Here is an 18310-nt window from a genome sequence, read left to right on the forward strand (position 1 = left end):
TTTACTGAGTTCTGCCTCTCGTTTTGTTTTGGACAGGGTCTCACACGTCGCCTAAGCTGATCTTGAGCTTCCGATCCTTCTACCCGTAGCGTCCTTACCACAGGTGCGGGCGTGCACCACGGTGTGAGGTAGCAAACGTCAAACTGACCGCCCTTGAAAGCCTTTGGTCCTCATTGGACAAACACCTTCCCAGCTTAGTCTCCACTGGGGTGGCTTGTTTCTCAAGCCGCTGCCCCGAAACGCCCCTTCTACCTCAGTTCTTACCCAACACTCTCCTGAACTCACTCCAGGAAGCCACTGTTCTTGCTTTTCTCTTACGGCTTGGAATGTTCTTCCTCTGCAGCTTTGCGCTTGCTTTTGTCTCATCAGAAGCGCTAGACCCTCAGGAATAAGTTCATGTCACGCCCCTACCTTCATGGTTTAGACTACAAGAACACTAGTCTGGTGAGGACTTCCCTGACCATCCTTTCTTACGTTAAAAAAAAATAATAATAATAAAATAAATTGCAACCTTCCCGGGCACCTCATGCCTAGATTTTTGCTTGCTTTTTTTATCTTTAATATTGATTACTATCTGACAAGCTAAACTTTAGTTCCCTTAAGTCACAGTACCAAAACTATATATGCTATATTTTTTTCTACGTATGTCTTAATGGTAAACTTTGACTCTTTCACTTAAAGAAGGCATATTTTAGTACCTGTGATTGCCAGCATCGTTAATCAAGTGCTTTAGGACTAAGCAAAACAAGGACTTCCGGAACACAAGCACTGTGATGTAGGTCGGCTAACCTGATGATCCCTATGACTACTGAGTGGGTAGCATACACAGTGCGGACACCTACACAAGGGGACGATTTGTGGTTAAGGCAAAAACATGGTATTTCCTCATGCTACTCGGAATATGCACGACTTAGATCATTAATTGCTTGTTTCTGGAATGTTCATTTAATATTTTCAGACTGATAGACCAAAGATAACTGAAACTGAGCTAAGAGATGATTACTGTATATATATTTAAGTTATTGTATTACCCCATTAGAATGTAATAAACAGTATAGCATTTTTTACTTAGATCACTGCTTAGCATAAGGGCCTCAATAAATGTTTGTTGAATGAATCAATCTCATTTAATTCCAGGACTTTTAATTATTGCCTACATGCCCAGGACTTTCTAATTAATTCCTCTAACCTTTTTTTTTTTGTTTTTCTCTAACTTTTGGTCTTTTATATAAAACCACTTGCTTAATTGCTCCCCAGCAGCTATACTAAATTTAACTGAATTCTTGGCCTTATTACTTACTCTTTCTCCAAACCACTTCTCCATTTCAAAAGTTTTGTTAAGAAAACTGCCGGTTGGTGGTGGCGCACGCCTTTAATCCCAGCACTCGGGAGGCAGAGGCAGGCGGATCTCTGTGAGTTCGAGACCAGCCTGGTCTACAAGAGCTAGTTCCAGGACAGGCTCCAAAACCACAGAGAAACCCTGTCTCAAAAAACCAAAAAAAAAAAAAAAAAAAAAAGGAAAGAAAGAAAACAAGTACTGGTGCTAGGAATATATCATGTTTGGTAGAGTACTTGGATAGCACACATGAAACTCCGGGTTCAGTCTCCAGCACCATATAAACGGGACATGGTAACATACAATATAATCCTAGCACTCAGACAGTGAGGCGGGTACACATAGAGCTGGAAACCAGCCGGGGTCATACAGGCACCTGTCTCAAAGCAAGACAAACAAAGCAAAACACACACACACACCTCAAAAATCAAGTAAGCCTCTACTGGTGACTGCTTACTAGGCTTAAAGTTCAGCCCTCTACTTTACCCTAGCTTATAAAAAGAACAACAATGTCTCCTTTAAGTGGCACTAAAATTCCCAAAGTAGAAAGTGGAGAAAGGATACAAACCATGACTACTAGAATGAGCATCTGCTGGGGTAACTTGGGAGCCGGACTGTGGTCTGCATGAGTGTGTACCAGAGTGTAACCTGTCATAGCCAGGCTTCGCAGACCTTGCCAGTCCTTAAATGTGCCCCAACACTCAAAGCAAAGATGCCTTACCTTTTCAAGAATACTAGTAGATGACACTCTAGAAATTAGGGGGTTTTGTTTAGTTTGTTTCTTTGTTAAGAATTCTAGACTCTCGTGTTTCAACCTGTCTGGAACTTCTCTTTAATGAAAGAGCAATTCATATTTAGCTGTTCTTTCAATTTCTGTATCAAAATTCACGAGCAAGACACGGGTCTATATACAAAATGAGAATATGGAGTTAATCACTTGTATACTTCATGCATATCTGAAGGACATATAAAATGATAATAGGACCCTTAGTAATGAATGGTAGTGATTAGCAACGAGAGTCTCTCGGCTTCCTAAGAGTCATTTACCAACTCTTCTAGAAAGAAACTAATTTTTAAAAATGTATGAAGAGAGAAGGCTGGGGAGGTCAGTGGGCACTGTGAGATGGGGAGAAGGCTGGGGGAGTCAGTGGGCACTGTGAGATGGGGAGAAGGCTGGGGGTCAGTGGACACTGAGATGGGGAGAAGGCTGGGGGTCAGTGGGCACTGAGATGGGGAGAAGGCTGGGGGTCAGTGGGCACTGAGATGGAGGGGGTCAGTGGGCACTGTGAGATGGGGAGAAGGCTGGGGAGGGGTCAGTGGGCACTGTGAGATGGAGAGACGGCTGGGGAGGGGTCAGTGGGCACTGTGAGATGGGGAGAAGGCTGGGGAGGGGTCAGTGGGCACTGTGAGATGGGGAGACGGCTGGGGAGGGGTCAGTGGGCACTGTGAGATGGAGAGAAGGCTGGGGAGGGGTCAGTGGGCACTGAGATGGGGAGAAGGCTGGGGAGGGGTCAGTGGGCACTGTGAGATGGGGAGACGGCTGGGGAGGGGTCAGTGGGCACTGTGAGATGGAGAGAAGGCTGGGGGTCAGTGGGCACTGTGAGATGGAGAGAAGGCTGGGGAGGGGTCAGTGGGCACTGTGAGATGGGGAGAAGGCTGGGGAGGGGTCAGTGGGCACTGTGAGATGGGGAGACGGCTGGGGAGGGGTCAGTGGGCACTGTGAGATGGAGAGAAGGCTGGGGGTCAGTGGGCACTGAGATGGGGAGAAGGCTGGGGAGGGGTCAGTGGGCACTGTGAGATGGGGAGAAGGCTGGGGAGGGGTCAGTGGGCACTGTGAGATGGGGAGACGGCTGGGGAGGGGTCAGTGGGCACTGTGAGATGGGGAGACGGCTGGGGAGGGGTCAGTGGGCACTGTGAGATGGAGAGAAGGCTGGGGGTCAGTGGGCACTGAGATGGGGAGAAGGCTGGGGAGGGGTCAGTGGGCACTGTGAGATGGGGAGACGGCTGGGGAGGGGTCAGTGGGCACTGTGAGATGGAGAGAAGGCTGGGGGAGTCAGTGGGCACTGAGATGGGGAGAAGGCTGGGGGTCAGTGGGCACTGAGATGGGGAGAAGGCTGGGGAGGGGTCAGTGGGCACTGAGATGGGGAGAAGGCTGGGGAGGGGTCAGTGGGCACTGTGAGATGGGGAGAAGGCTGGGGAGGGGTCAGTGGGCACTGTGAGATGGGGAGAAGGCTGGGGAGGGGTCAGTGGGCACTGTGAGATGGAGAGAAGGCTGGGGAGGGGTCAGTGGGCACTGTGAGATGGGGAGAAGGCTGGGGAGGGGTCAGTGGCACTGTGAGATGGGGAGAAGGCTGGGGAGGGGTCAGTGGCACTGTGAGATGGGGAGAAGGCTGGGGAGGGGTCAATGGCACTGTGAGATGGAGAGAAGGCTGGGGAGGGGTCAGTGGGCACTGTTGGGAGGGAGCAAGAAGTTCTGATAGGGCCAATGAGATGGTTCAGTAGTTAAAGGCACTTGTACCAAACCTGACAGCCTATGTTAAATCCCTACCACCAGACCCCACAGAGTTTAAGAAGAGAACTTCAGTCCAAGGGATTTGACACTCTCCTCAGGCCTCCATGGGTACCAAGCATACATGTTTTTCATAAACATACATGCAGGCAAAATACCCATACATAAAGAATAAATTGAAATTTTAAAAAAATTGGAGATAATACTAATGATCATAAACTCGTTCTTGGGGGAGCTGGGGAGATGGCTCAGAGGTTAAGAGCATTGTCTGCTCTTCCAAAGGTCCTGAGTTCAGTTCCCAGCAACCACATGATGGCTTACAACCATCTGTAATGGGGTCTGGTGCCCTCTTCTGACCTGCAGGCAGAATATTGTATGCATAATAAATAAACAAATAAATATTAAAAAATAAAAAAGAAGCTATCAAAGAAAAAAGGCTAAAAAAATAAAAAATAAACTTGTTCTCGGATGCAAAGTATTTCATACATGAAATGACAAAATATTATTTTGTCTAGTCAAATTATTTATTATATATAAATTTACATATTATGTAGACACATATATAACACACACAAATATATATATATATATATATATATATATATATATATATATATATATATATATATATGCTCCAAGATTTTAAAGAAGATTTTCAAAATGGTAGGGATGATATTTTGTTTTGTTTTGCCTATTTGACACTGATGAAAAATATTAGAAATGTCAAAAGAATTTCAGTTTAAAGAAACTAAGTTAGGGCTGGAGAGATGGCTCAGAGGTTAAGAGCACTGGCTGCTCTTTCAGAGGTCCTGAGTTCAACCACACGGTGGCTCACAACCACCTGTAATGAGGTCTGGCGCCCTCTTCTGGTGTGCAAGGACATGTGCAGGAAGAACACTAAAGAAATCTACAAAAGGAAGGAAGGAAGGAAGGAAGGAAGGAAGGAAGGAAGGAAGGAAGGAAGGAAGGAAGGAAGGACGGACAGACGGATGGAAGGAAGGAAGAGGGAAAAGTAAGAAAGAAACTAAGTTAGTCTTAGGGAAAAGGATACTTTCTGCTGTCATCCTGGCTCATCAGGACATTGCATTTAGGAGTGCCACAGGGATATGGTCCTCCCCTGGGATCTTACCTGCAAAGTAGGTGACCACTGGAAGTAGGGTGTCCCTCTCTCCTTTGTGAGGGAAGGCCAACCTCCCTCCCAGGAACCCAGGATCAGGTCAAGTTTCAAAAAGGACAAATATCCTGACTGTCCCTGGACTATGAGATGCTCAATAAGAAATGAGTCCCCTCCCCTTGAGGACTGCCAAAGCCAAAACACCCCAGCAGGAAGTAGTGTCCTAACCAGGCCTGCTGGAGTGAAATTTATGCTATTGCAATATAAATGTTTGTTCACCAGACTCAGCAGCCGCTGGGTCCAACCCCAAAGAACATGCCTCTAGCAGGCAGCTGAAAGGGGCAGCGCAGGGTTACCGTCAATGTTAAGTCTTGGGCTGCCATAAAGTCTCCAGTCCTCTTCAGAAAAGTATAATCCTGTCAAACGGGCAAGCTGACCCCTATTTGAAAAGAACAACACTGGTGTACTTAAGAAGTAACCCTAGCACTGACTTTGCTGTGTAAATCTCCCGTCTGCCCAAGTGGCCAAACTTGCTGTCTCCTGTCTGGTTAAGTTGTTCAGCGTGTAAGCTGGGGCCGGGTCCTGAAGAGGAGATTGAAGGCTGACAGCATATGCGAACAGCACAAGCCCGAGGTGTACATGAGTTGGTAAATCTTCCAGTCAAGGCTGACTCCTCTATAGCACTATAGCCTGAGCAGGACAAACACTGTGAAAGAGCTTTTCCTTCACCGGTCTCTGTGCAGAATGACTCCGCGCTGGGAAGGCATATTATTTCTATACCATTACAAGCCTGTCTTTGTTCAATTCCGATATGGCAGCTCACAACCGTCTGCAACTCTAGCTCCGGGGCATATGATGCCCTCTTCTGGCCGCTAAAGGCACTGCAAGTGCATGGTGTACGGCTTTACAGGCAGGCAAATTCCTATACACAAGAAGTAAAAATAAGTAACAAACAAACATGATCCATACTTGTCACCTGGTCATGAGTTTCATTGTGAGTTTTGTAAAACTTTGCCTCTTGGTTTGCTTAGCTTTTACCAGGTGACGTCTGTCTCCTAGTTTGGGAACTCTGTATGATTCCCAGGTTCAGATTCTTGGTGTGTGTTTAACGTTTTAAGAGCCAGAAAATGGCAGCGACCACCCCACAAGTCTCTACCAGGATTCTTGTTCCCCACCTTCAGGGCTAATCGAGAAAGACTAAGAGACCAACACTACTCCAACAAGCCTCAGAACCTGTTCACCTTCACACCCCAAAATATGCGAGTGCGTGCTGCTTTCAGGCAGGTTTCCCTGGCCTTTCTCTCCCTCTGACACACCGCAAAGCACCTAGCGATGAGCTCTGGTGGGGGTTAGCAGACGCAGGGCAACAACCTCGCGATAGCACGGGATCGTGTTGTCCGGGGACAGCGTTACCTGCGTGCAATCGGATCCCTCGGCTGTGCTGCTTTACAAGGTTCCGTGAGTGGATGTTTAGTAAGCAGACACCCACGGCTAATTATATATATACACTTTTAATTGGAGAGATAAACTAACAAGACAATGCAAGAAGCTTCAGCTGATAAAGGGTTTTGTGACACCTGAAACATTCAGCTAATGCACATTGTTATCGTGGTTGCTTTTCTTGGGCATTCGGCTTCCTCGGATCATACTATGAAAGAAGCTAGTATGGAACTCATTGTCCTTAGCTCTGATAACACACCAGAGAGGAGACCCCTCCAGTCGGATTACTTACCATGGCGATGTTTATTCCTATAAAGTTGGATTTGCAATCAGCATAAGTCAAATATTAATTCACTAAAGCTTTAGGTTAAGAGGGGTGGGGAGGACGAAGGAAGCTTCCTGAAAGGATGAAAGGGATGTCTTCGTGGTAGCTTATTTTGATTTGTGCTTCTCGAGTGGGATTATTTTTTCCTTACTTGCAACTGTGTGAACTCAAGAACTTACAATTAATTCATGCTGAAATCACCAAAAATTAAATAGCAAAACTCGATGAGGTGTAAATAACAATTCTGACCAGAGAAAGACTTTAAAGGGAGGCATGTGTATTCTCAGACTAATGAAACAATGCTCTCCAGAGAATTAATTCCTCCCCAGGAATCTCATGCTTGAAGCAGGGGAAAGCTAAAACCGAGCGCCAGCCAGAGGAGGACCTTACCTCCTCTCCATCAGAAGATTGACACAATTCCAACCACTCCTCCGACCACTACATGGGACAGAACAAAGCGAAACAACGAGGAGTCAGTGGTGAGCCGGACTACACCTGGATCAGAACCGCTTGGCTCTGGACATCTCTAGCCCTCTATTTATACCTAAACATTATGTTAGTGCTTAATATATATTTAGTGTTAGATATATTTAGGGGCTCACTGGACCCCTTTTTTGTTCTTCTTCCCACTGTGACCACATTGAATAGGTATGTCTCAGCTTTTCAGTAATAGCATCTTTGTAACTGGTGTACTGGGCATGAATAACCACGCTTAGCTTACTGGGATTGCCAGAGCCTGTGATCTTCGACCCTAAAATTCCCAACAGTAATTTTGGAATGTTGGGCTGGAGAGATTTCTCCCTAGATAAGAGCACTGGAGAGAGAGCAGGGCACCATGCACAGAGGCTCACAAGCGTGTTTATACACCACACACACTAACTGCAAGCACACATGCACACACATCCCTCCCTAAACACGCACAACAGCTTTGGATCATCAAACCACAAAAAAGACATTTGCACTCTGGACTACTTTCAGCAAGTCAGCCCTGAATGGAGTCTCCCCAGATGGAGAAAGAAGATGGAACTGACCCACACAGCTTCCAAGGTCATTGAAGCATCTTTCCAAGGTCATTGAAGCATCTTTCCTCTCCATTTCAGCCTTCATCTCTTTTCAGTGGTGCAGAGGAATGAGTGCCTGGCCTCTGTAGACCCTGAAGTCTGATGCTTGGTCAGTCAGGGCACCTCAGGATTGTTCTTCCCTTTCCTTGTCCGGTTTGGTGTCTTTTGAGTTGTTTGGGTTCTATTAAGCCCTTTGGCCAACCGCCATTTGTGTGACTAGCCTTGTCCAGGGTTCCTTTTTTGAAACATCTGGGTGACCACTAATTTATGTGACAGGCTTGAGCAGTTGGAAAGCTCTTTGAGAAAATTTGGGGTTCTGATGAACTATTTGGGCATCTGCCAGTATTGGCAAGGAAGCTAGAATTGTGTTGGAAACTAGCTGTGAGGGGCACCCAAGAAACAAAGGGTTAAAGACACCTCTATTGTGGTTGTGTAACCATGAAGAATGTTACAGCTACTCTATCTTGGTGCATTTAGGGAGAATTACAGTTGACTAGTCTTTTTAACATAATGTTTGCATTTAGTCTTTGAGAATTTCATATTTGAATAATGCATTTTGGTTGCATTTATTCTTCACTCTCTCTTCCACCTTCAACTTCTCCAGGATTAGCCCCTGACCAATTTAATTTGTTTTTTGTTTGTTTGTTTTGAGACAGGGTTTCTCTGTAGCTTTGGAGTCTGTCCTGGAACTAGCTAAGAACCTACTGAGTCTACTTGTGCTGTCCACATGTACTTGGGAATAGCGTCATCCCCTAGAGCATTGCCAGCACACCTAGGGCCACACCTTAAAGAAAACTGACTTTCCCTCCCATAGTGGCTACCAGCTGTCACCACAGGTGCTGTGAGCTCATGCGTGCAAGAGTCCTGTCACGTCCAGGAGACACTATTTGGTCACAACCTTCCCTGTGTCCTGGCTCTTTTCATCTTTCTTTCTGCCCCCTCCTTCATTACATTCCACAAACTTTGGTGCGGAGAGAATGTGACAGAGATGTGCTGTTTATGGCGGAGCATTCCACAAACCCTTATTTTCTTCACTGTGACCAGTTTGTATCTCTGTATTAATTGCCGTCTACTACACAAAGACGTTTCTCTAATGAGGACTGAGAGCTGTATGCATAATGTGTGTATAACTTCTTATTATGTTCATGTAGCAAAGCAATAGTGGCAGATTCACTGCTGGGCCTATGAGCTCCCCAGAACCAAATTCTTGGGCAGATCTACAATATCTGGCATGAGTCTATTCCTGTGGAGTAAGCCTTATAATCCTAAAACAATTGATAACCCCCATAACATTAATGTCATCATTTTTCCCATGGCATACTTTGCCAGGTTAGTTGGTCATTATTGTAGCCCACAGGGTTCGTAGCTTGATAAGACTGTCAATAACATTTTTCCCCCAGCAGTTTGGAGAGCATCTCCCAGCACTCTGAGGACTGGCCAGCAGGATGGAAGCTTCCAGATCAGTACCAGCTTGACTTCTCCATGTCCTGTGGCCATGCAAAGAGCAAGAGACCCCTCTGACCAACATCATGTAGAGAGGTACCCCAAACCTGGCCCTCGGCGTTTTCTTTGGCAACCTATGGCATCTGGGAGGAGCATTTTCCCCTCGGCCATTTTTATTTCTTCTTCTTAAAGCTCTCTGTATAGTCCCCCAACCCATTTTTTAATTGGGTTAGGTTTTGTTTGTGTTGGTTTTGATGGTTAATTTTAAGTTCTTGCTATATTCTAGACACTAATAATCCTCTGTCAGATGTACAGCTGGCTAAAGATTTGTTTCCCATTTTGCAGGCTGCCTCCTTAGTAGATTAATGGTTTCCTTTGCAGTACAGAAGCTGGCCAACACAGCAAGCTCCAGGTCACCCAGGACTACACAGCGAGATGCTGCCCCAGAGACAGAAGGGGTGAGACCACATGTTAGAAGCCTTACAAAAACAAAACAAAAACAGTTCAGAGAGTATGCGATGTTTCCTTTTCCTGCAAAGGAAAAGGTCTGTAAATGGATTTATTAAGTCAGGTGAGATTTTCACAGGGAAACAGCATGAAGCCATGAAAAATCAATTCCTGGATGAACAAAGCCTCAACAATGAATGCTGTACAGTGGGAAGGGCTTCTCCTCACACACATCAGCCCTGCTGCTGTGTACAGCGGAAACTGCTGAAAAGAGCCTCTCTTCGAACACAAGACCTTCAGGATCAAACTCAACTGAAAGAGAATCTGGAGCCTGGATGAGGAGCCACCGGGCAATACCTAACAACTGTCGCTTCTCCACACACCAGCGCTGAGAACCCTGCAAAGGCTGCTCACGTTTATCCTCTCTGAACGGTGCAGCTGGCAGAGCCCAGGTCAGCTAAGCTGAAGAACAGCAGGCTGACTCGACCACTCCCTTGCAGCAGTTTGCCTGAAGCTCACTCTGGAAGGAAGGAAGCCTCTTCCAGAGGTGCTTCCAGATGCCAAACCAAGCCACATCTGGATTAGGAGCTGGAGCCAGAACCAGTCAGAGCCAGGGCCTGAACTAGACTCTGTTGGAGAACAGTCCTCAGAAAAGTGATCCAGGCTGTGATCAATGGTTAAGAGAGCACGGTGCTCCTGCAGAGGACCAGAGTTCAGTCTCCGATACCCACTTGCGGTGATTCCCAGCCAGATTCCAGAGCTCCAGGAGATCTGATACCCTCTCCTGGCCTCTGTGAACACTGCAGTCTGTACACACACACGCAGACACACACACACACACACACACACACAGAGAGAGAGAGAGAGAGAGAGAGAGAGAGAGAGAGAGAGAGAGAGAGAACCTAAAAAACAAAACAGAAGACCACAGTTGCCTGTTGTTAAGCAGATTACTATACACAACACCCATCAAAACTCTGTCATAACTCACGGGGAGAAAAAAAAAACATTTCATGAGAAAAGCCGGCTAAAGGCAGTTATGATCACTAGGCCAGCTCTATCTCTAGAGGATAAGCCATTCTTCAGACTGAAGAGAGCAATTAACATATCAAAGAAACTCTGGGGGGAAAAACATGATAATTGAACAGTTGTTAAACATAACGATTAGGAAAATACCAACACTACAAAAATTTCATTTAAGGCGAGGGGGCTGGAGAGATCACTTGTGATTACGAGCACATACTGTTCTGGCAGAGGGCCTGAGTTTGATTTCCAGCACCCGTGCTGGGCTGTTCCTAGCCACCTGTAATTCTGACTCCAGGGGAATCTGATGCCTCTGGCCTTCACAGTCACACACACACACACACACACACACACACACCAAAAAACCTGAATATGAATGGTCTCAGTTCCCCAACCAAAAGGAAGGAAGAGACTCAGACACACTAGACCTGGCTTGAGCTTTGAGACTTCAAAGCCCACCCCTAGTAACACACTTCCTCCAACAATGCAACACCTACCCCAACAAGGCCACACCTCCTAATAGTACCACTCTGTAGTGACCAAAGATTCAGATACATAAATCTATAGAGGGCATTCCTATTTAAAACATCACACTGATTAATGGAAAAATCTGGCATTACAATTCTAAACATATATGCACCAAACACAAGCACACCCAATTTCATGAAACATATACTGCTAGAAAAAAAAAATGAACTTAACAGACATCTTCAGAACATTCCACCCAAACATCGCAGAACACGCATTTTTCTCAGAAGTCCATAGAACTTTCTCTAAAGCAGACACTATATTAGTTTCAACGAGTACAGGAAACTTAAAATAACTTTCGCCATTCTGAGTACAATAGAATCAAGCTAAAAATGAGCAGCTAGAGAAACTACAGAAATAAACAAACTCATGAAGATTAAACAACACGCTACTGAATGATTAATGCATCAATGAATAAATCAAGAAGAAAAATTAAATTTTCCTAGGATTGATAAAAATGGCCTGGGTATGGTGGTGCATGCCTTTAATTCTAGCTCTCGAGAGGCAGAGGTAGGTGGATCTCTATTCAAGGCCTCATCTACATATTGAGTTGTAGGCCACCAGCCAAGGCTACACAGCGAGACATCTTTTTTTTTTTTTTGATTTTTCGAGACAGGGTTTCTCTGTAGCTTTGGTGCCCGTCCCAGAACTAGCTCTTGTAGACCAGGCTGGCCTCGAACTCCCAGAGATCCGCCTGCCTCTGCCTCCCGAGTGCTGGGATTATAGGCATGCGCCACCACCACCCAGCACAGCAAGACATCTTTAAATAAATAAATAAATGCAAGACAGAAAATGAACACATAGAACACCAAAAATATGGGTCAAAATGAAAGCTGTTCTAAGAGAGATGTTTATATCTACAAGTGCCTACATGAAAAACAAGATCAGATCTCAAACAAATAGTTTAATGATGTACTTTAGGACCTTGGATAAACAGAAACAAGCCAAACACAAAAGCAATAGATATAAAAAAAAGCACAATTAAGATCAAGGCAGAAATTAATAAGTTAGAAACAAAAAGACAATGAAATAAAAAGTTGGTTCTTTAAAAAGATAAAGATTGATAAATCCCTGACCAAACTAAGAAAAAGAGAGATGACTTTTAATAAAATTAGAAAGAAAAGGGAGGAAATAGATAGCAAATCCCAAGGACATATCTTAAAAACTTATTTCACTAAATGGGAATAAAATCTAGATGCATTTGATTTGCCGAAGTTAAACCAATATAAGATAAATAAGGTAACAGAGCTATACAAAAACAAGACTGATCCACAGGCTTTAATGCTACCACTTGGGAGGCAGAGGCAGGCAGATCTCTGTAAGTTCAAGGCCAGTCTGGTCTGTGTGCTATAAATGGAATCAAGGACCAAAATCATATGATAAACTCAATAATGTACAAAAGGCCTTTCACAAAAATCCAACATCCCTTAATAAAAGCTCTGAAGATACTGGCAATGTATGGCAATGAGGAAATGTACCTCAACATGATAAAGACTGTATGAGAAAAACCCATGGCCAACAGGTCTTTCTTTGGATTTCCAGCTCTTTAAAATTATGAAATCTTGACTTTAGGATTGTTCCCAACTAACTCTTAAAACTTAAATCCACCCATTTATATTAATTTACATTCTGTCATGTGGCTCGTTACCTCCCCTCAGTACCATACATCCGACTTCCTCCACTTCTGACCGGTGAATCTTCTGCTTCTCAGATTCTTCCGAGTTCCAGCTCTTTATTAAACCAATCAGAAGGTGCCTTAGGCAGATGAGGTAAAACACAGACACATCTTCATACAGTGTGATCAAATATCTCACAACACACATGCTAAATGGATAAAAACACAAAGCATTCCCGCCAAGATCAAGAGTAAGAGAAGGGTCCCACTCTCCATTTCTATCTACTATAGTGCTTAGGCAGCAATAAGAAAAGAGATGTAAATAAAAAGAGATAACAAATAAAAAAGAAGTCAAAGTCAAAATATTCCTATTTCCAGATGATACACTTCTATAAATATGAGATTCCAAATCCCCACAAAAAACCTATAGATCAGCAAAGTGGCAGTGTATGAAGTCTTTATCTGTCCTGCCTGCCGGCTCCCAAATACCTGGATGAAAACTTCTTATTAAATATGAAGCTCAGCTGATAGATAGCTTAGGCTTTTTTAAAAAACTAGTTCTCATAATTGAAATTAACCCATTTCTATCAATTTATGTGCTGGTCACATGGCTCGTGGCTTGTTAACTCATCTCTTACATGTCATGCTTTCTCTGTGTCTGGCTGACATCGCCACCTTCTTCTTTCCAGTTTTCTCTCTACCCCCAAATCCTGCCTAGCTATTGGCCATTGAGCTTCTCATTAAACTAATCACATTAACATATCTTCACTATGTAAAGGAATATTCCACACATTTCCCCCTTCTGTCTAAATAAAAAGGAAAGGTTTTAACTCTAACGTAATAAAACTATAAACAACAAGAATAATATCAAGTAAGAATTGCATTCACACTGTCCAGTCCATTTGGCAAATTGGGAGAAAATACTCCATTAACTATCCTCTCTTGATGAGTCCAGAGCTTTGTACCTAATTTACTTTCTATCAGGATCACGACTAAGGAAAACTCTATCTCTACTTATCTAGTCTTCAACTTCATCAAAGACCCCAGTAGGATATACTATTACCTGAGTAAACAGGAAGTGCAGAGCAAGTTAGCACAAATCAAAGACTGGAAACCATCCCTATGCAGCTGTCTGAAACCAGCTCACACTTCTGGCATGGGCACAGAGGCTCTCCAGAGTGTCTAAGGGTAGCCTGTGGCCCACCGTGATACCACTGGATAGAGATAGAGAATGCTGAGGAGACAGGAAGTTGTATATAGGACTGCATGTAACAGAACATGTAGGAAAAAGCTTTCCTATGCCAATGATCCCAAAAGCCCACACTAAGGTAACAGAAAATGCAAGCTCTGCAGCACTGTTGAGCTGCTGAGCCTCCCTGGCCCAGCCAGATTCCTCCCTTGGAAGTGCATGTTTTCCTAATATTGCTTCTGCTGCAACTCCGTATCTCTGGCCAATTCCTTGCTAAGGGATTAGAAGAACCTGGAATCCCTCTAGGGATACTCTCTAAATTCCGATATCAGTTGATACCAACAAGAACCTTGGTACCATTCTGGTTCTTCAGCCTTGCTCTTACATGATAACAATGGTTTTCAAAGCAGCCAAATGAATGTTCCCTAAAGGCCAGCAAAACTAGAGAAAGCTGCTGAATGAATAAGCAGGTGGCTTCAGTGGGGACAGTCACTGATGTTGGCTCAGGTCAATAGCATAGATTCCAGCACCCAGAAACACTTGCCTAGCATGCATACAGCTCTTGGATTGATGCTGAGCACTGCAAGGGGGGCGGGCAGCAAAGAGATCCACTTGTCCACTTTTCGTAATTTGCATTTTAAACAGAAGCCCAGACGATAACTTATACCTTTGTCCCAATCAGGGACTTAAGACACTGGGAAAGAGCCATGCGATACAGCTCACACCTTCCCTGGCTGGATGCAAGCAGTATCGTTGTCAGGAGATGAGCCTGCAGGTCCTACCCCTCCAGGGCCCTCATGTATAAGTGATGCCTGAAACGTGAGGCCACGCTGCTCCTTGGCAGAGAAACCAGAGCAGAGGAATGTGTGGATGGATTGACGGGCTGAAAGCTCATTGCTCCCTTCCCCATCTTTCTCCCCCACGAAAACTACCTCTACCTTCATCTCAGAGATGTTCCAACTGCTGCCAGTCCCAGGAAGAGAGGCCAGTGATCATGCGAGCACTCTAGGCTGGAGGGACATGAAGATGTGAGCCAGTGTGAGGACCTTGATATTCTGATGACCATGAGCCACCAGTTAAAGAGCCTGGAGGAGGAAGGTGAGTCCTCGTCTGGATACCAAGGGTCCTACCTACCAGGTCTCTTGGCACAGCGGGTATAGGGGGAGCCGTCTCAGGAGACCTGGGAAGGCCCTGCATTTGAGTTCAGGTCCTGCAGCTTGAGCTGAGCAACCTCGGGGTGGCTACTTAGCCCCTTCCTACCCACCAGTGGCATGAGGGTCGTTGTCACTTCCTTGCAGAGCTCCTAGAGGAGCTGAAAATGACCTGTGCAGAGAGTCATGCAGAGCCCACGTTAATGAACTTTCTGGAACTGGCCACCCATCTGTATGATCTTAGGAGCTCACCATTTACAGATGTCTCTCCGCAACAATTCTCATTCACCATGTCTGTCTTTCTGTCTGTTGTTCAGAGGGAGATAGGAGAGAGTTCTAAACTTATGACTTTTCCAAGGAATTAGGGAAATGTTGGACTTGGAGCTTTTTGAATAGAGTAACCAGAGCCCCGTTCCAGTCCGCAGCTCTCACGGTGAAACGGGCTGCTGCCAGGAGACTTTCCAGAGCGCGACCATTTGCCTTCTCCTGGCCTTGGGCACATGGTGAAGTGAGAAAGTCCTCAGAGCAACTCTCCTGCATGGAGGATGAGGATGGAGGGGTGAGGCGGTGTGAAGGGTGCAACTCTCCTGCATGGAGGATGAGGATGGAGGGGTGAGGCGGTGTGGAGGGTGCTGGGTGCTGGGTGCTGGGTAGTGTGCCAGGCTCATGTTAGCCCTAAACTTCAACCATCCCACATTCTCCTTCCTCTCCCCACCCCCACCCCTTGTTCCCTCTTTCCTTGCTCAATAACAAGCCTTGAGTCTTTCCTGGAGAGCAGTTGGTTTAACTGTGGAAGAGGCCTTAGGCCAAGCAGAGGTGGTCTGCTGCTGAGTCCCTGCTGCAACAGGGACACTCCCAGAGTTAGAGACACTCTGAGCTTTGCCTAGGTAGGCTATGAATAGCCTTTAAGCCAGGGACTCTGGCAGCACTCAGCAGGTGGTACAGCCCAAACCCATACCCAAAGGCCTCCTTCCCACCAAAGGGCACCCTCTCATCTCTGAGCAGTCTTTTTGTATCTGGGGCTCAAGCAGATCCCCCTGGGAATGTGATTACAGCATTTCTGTGAGCCTGTGAGGAAGCCAGTCAGTCCCTAGGAGACAGGAGAAGCTGAAGAGGCCCTAGAAGCTACAAAGAGTGAGATTCTCCTCCATTGCCATGACTCCAACTTCTCCTATTATTTAAACACACCCTACACACAGAAGACTGTGTTAACAAATGCTAACGTCCTGCGTGCCACTGGCACTTCCTGGTTTCCTTGTGCATGTGATTGCTTCCCAAGTGACCGGATTACAGCCATGTGCCACCAGGCCCAGCTCCTTAGGAATATTTTGAAATACTTAATTTGTAAAATCATTTATTTTTGTGTTATAAGCCAATTCCATAATCTCCCTTAATCTTTCTTAATTTGAGTTTTTCATACACTATTATCTTGATCATTTCCCCTCCCCCAACTCCTCTCAGATACTCCATCTCCCTACCCACCCAACTTGCTGTTTTTCCTTTCCCAATCTTTCTCTTAAAAAAATTCACAAAATGAAAATCATAACAAGCAGAAGACCAATAAGACAGAAAATGCCAAAACAAAACAAAATGAAATGAAATAAATCCATATGCAAAAACAAAACTAAAAAACATGGAGTTCATTTTTGCCAACTACTCCTGAACATGGAGTGTGGTTGATACACTCACTGACACTCCACCAGAGAAAACTAATTTTCCCTTTCCCAGCAGGTATCAGTTGCAAATAGCTTCTTAGTTAGGGAGTGAGACCTCATGTCCACTTCCCCTCTCAATTCTTGGACCCTGTCCATCTTGACCCCTGGCAGCTCTTGTGTGTGCTGCCATTGTCTCTTTGAGTTCAAATGTGCCTAGAAGAACATGTTTTGCTTAGAAGACACTGTTTCCTCGGAATTCTCCATCCCCCTGGCTCCTCTTCCTCATTGATCCCTTAGCATTGAGAGGAGGGATTTGATGAAGGCATTCCATTTAGGACTGAGTGCTCCAATGCTCTCACTGTCTGCACATTGTCCAGAAGTTGGTCTCTGTGTTGACCCCCATCTACCAAAACAAGAATCTTCTCTGATGTGGGCTAAGTAACGCATTAATCTCTGGGTGTAGCGATGTCACTAGGAGTCATATTATTGTTATTTTATCAGAATAATAGCATTTAGCCATGACCTATCTAACCTCAGGTTCTCGGCCACTTTAGCAGTGTTAGGTATGTGTTCCACCTCATGCAATGGGCCTTAAATACAGTTTTTAAAAGTGGTTAATTGTTTCCATAACATTCGTGCCACTATTGCACCAACATATCTTACAGGAAGGTTGCTGTTGTAGGTCACAGGGTTTGTATCTGGGAGATTTGATGATAACCTTTCACCTCTGGCAGGGCAAAAGTTCTTTACGTTACCGTGAACTCTATTCAGTAGGGCTGTGGCTTCCAGTTAGGCACCAGCTCCACTTCTCTGTGTCGAACGACGTAAGTAAGGGTTGTCTTCAGGGCCTTACCATCAGGTTGTGGGGAGCAACCAATAGCCTGTAATGTTTGGGAGGTTCCATGGTACCCTTTTGGCCAATAGCTCAAAAGGCCTTTAGTGTTTGTTAATTGTCCCTCCTCTTATTTCCTCCCTAACCCCACCTCTCCCATGCATGCTTGGTGCTCACAGAGGCCAGAAACGGGCACCAGATTCCCTGGAACTGGAGTTACAGATGGTTGTGGGGAATTGAACCCAGTCCTCTGGAAGAGCAGCCAGTGACTTTAACCATCTCTAACCCCTCTATTATCTCTCTAACCCCTATATTATGGTTTTCTTTTACAGAAATTTTAGACTTATAGAAAAACTTGGCATAAATTACTTTCCTTTATCTTGCACTAGTTCACTGCATGTTATGACCAATATTGATACATTCTTTTCAAAGTTCAGGATCAACACTAGGATTCATTCTTTCTGTTGTTTCTTCTATGGTTTTGAAAATGCATAATGTCGAGGTGCCACATTGGACTGCCATCTGTCAAAGACCAGCTTCAACAAAAATAAAATAAAATAAAAAATAAATAAATAAAGCTCATACGTTCTAGGGTAGGAACATGAGATTTAGAATTAAGCAAAAAGAACAAAGCTATAAGAGAAA

At 44.9% G+C, this 18310-nt stretch overlaps 1 protein-coding gene across 1 annotated transcript in view; it reads left to right on the forward strand.

Annotated features, from left to right (window-relative positions):
* Positions 1–15091: 15091 nt before the first annotated feature.
* Tmc2 (transmembrane channel like 2) overlaps positions 15092–18310 on the forward strand; it is a 51494-nt gene continuing 48275 nt past the window's right edge. The window contains exon 1 of the mRNA XM_075963829.1: positions 15092–15125. Within this exon, the coding sequence (XP_075819944.1) occupies positions 15092–15125 (34 nt within the window). The remainder of the gene's footprint in view (positions 15126–18310) is intronic.

Source organism: Microtus pennsylvanicus, chromosome 2 (genome assembly GCF_037038515.1).
Source record: "Microtus pennsylvanicus isolate mMicPen1 chromosome 2, mMicPen1.hap1, whole genome shotgun sequence".
NCBI classification, from domain to species: domain Eukaryota; kingdom Metazoa; phylum Chordata; class Mammalia; order Rodentia; family Cricetidae; genus Microtus; species Microtus pennsylvanicus.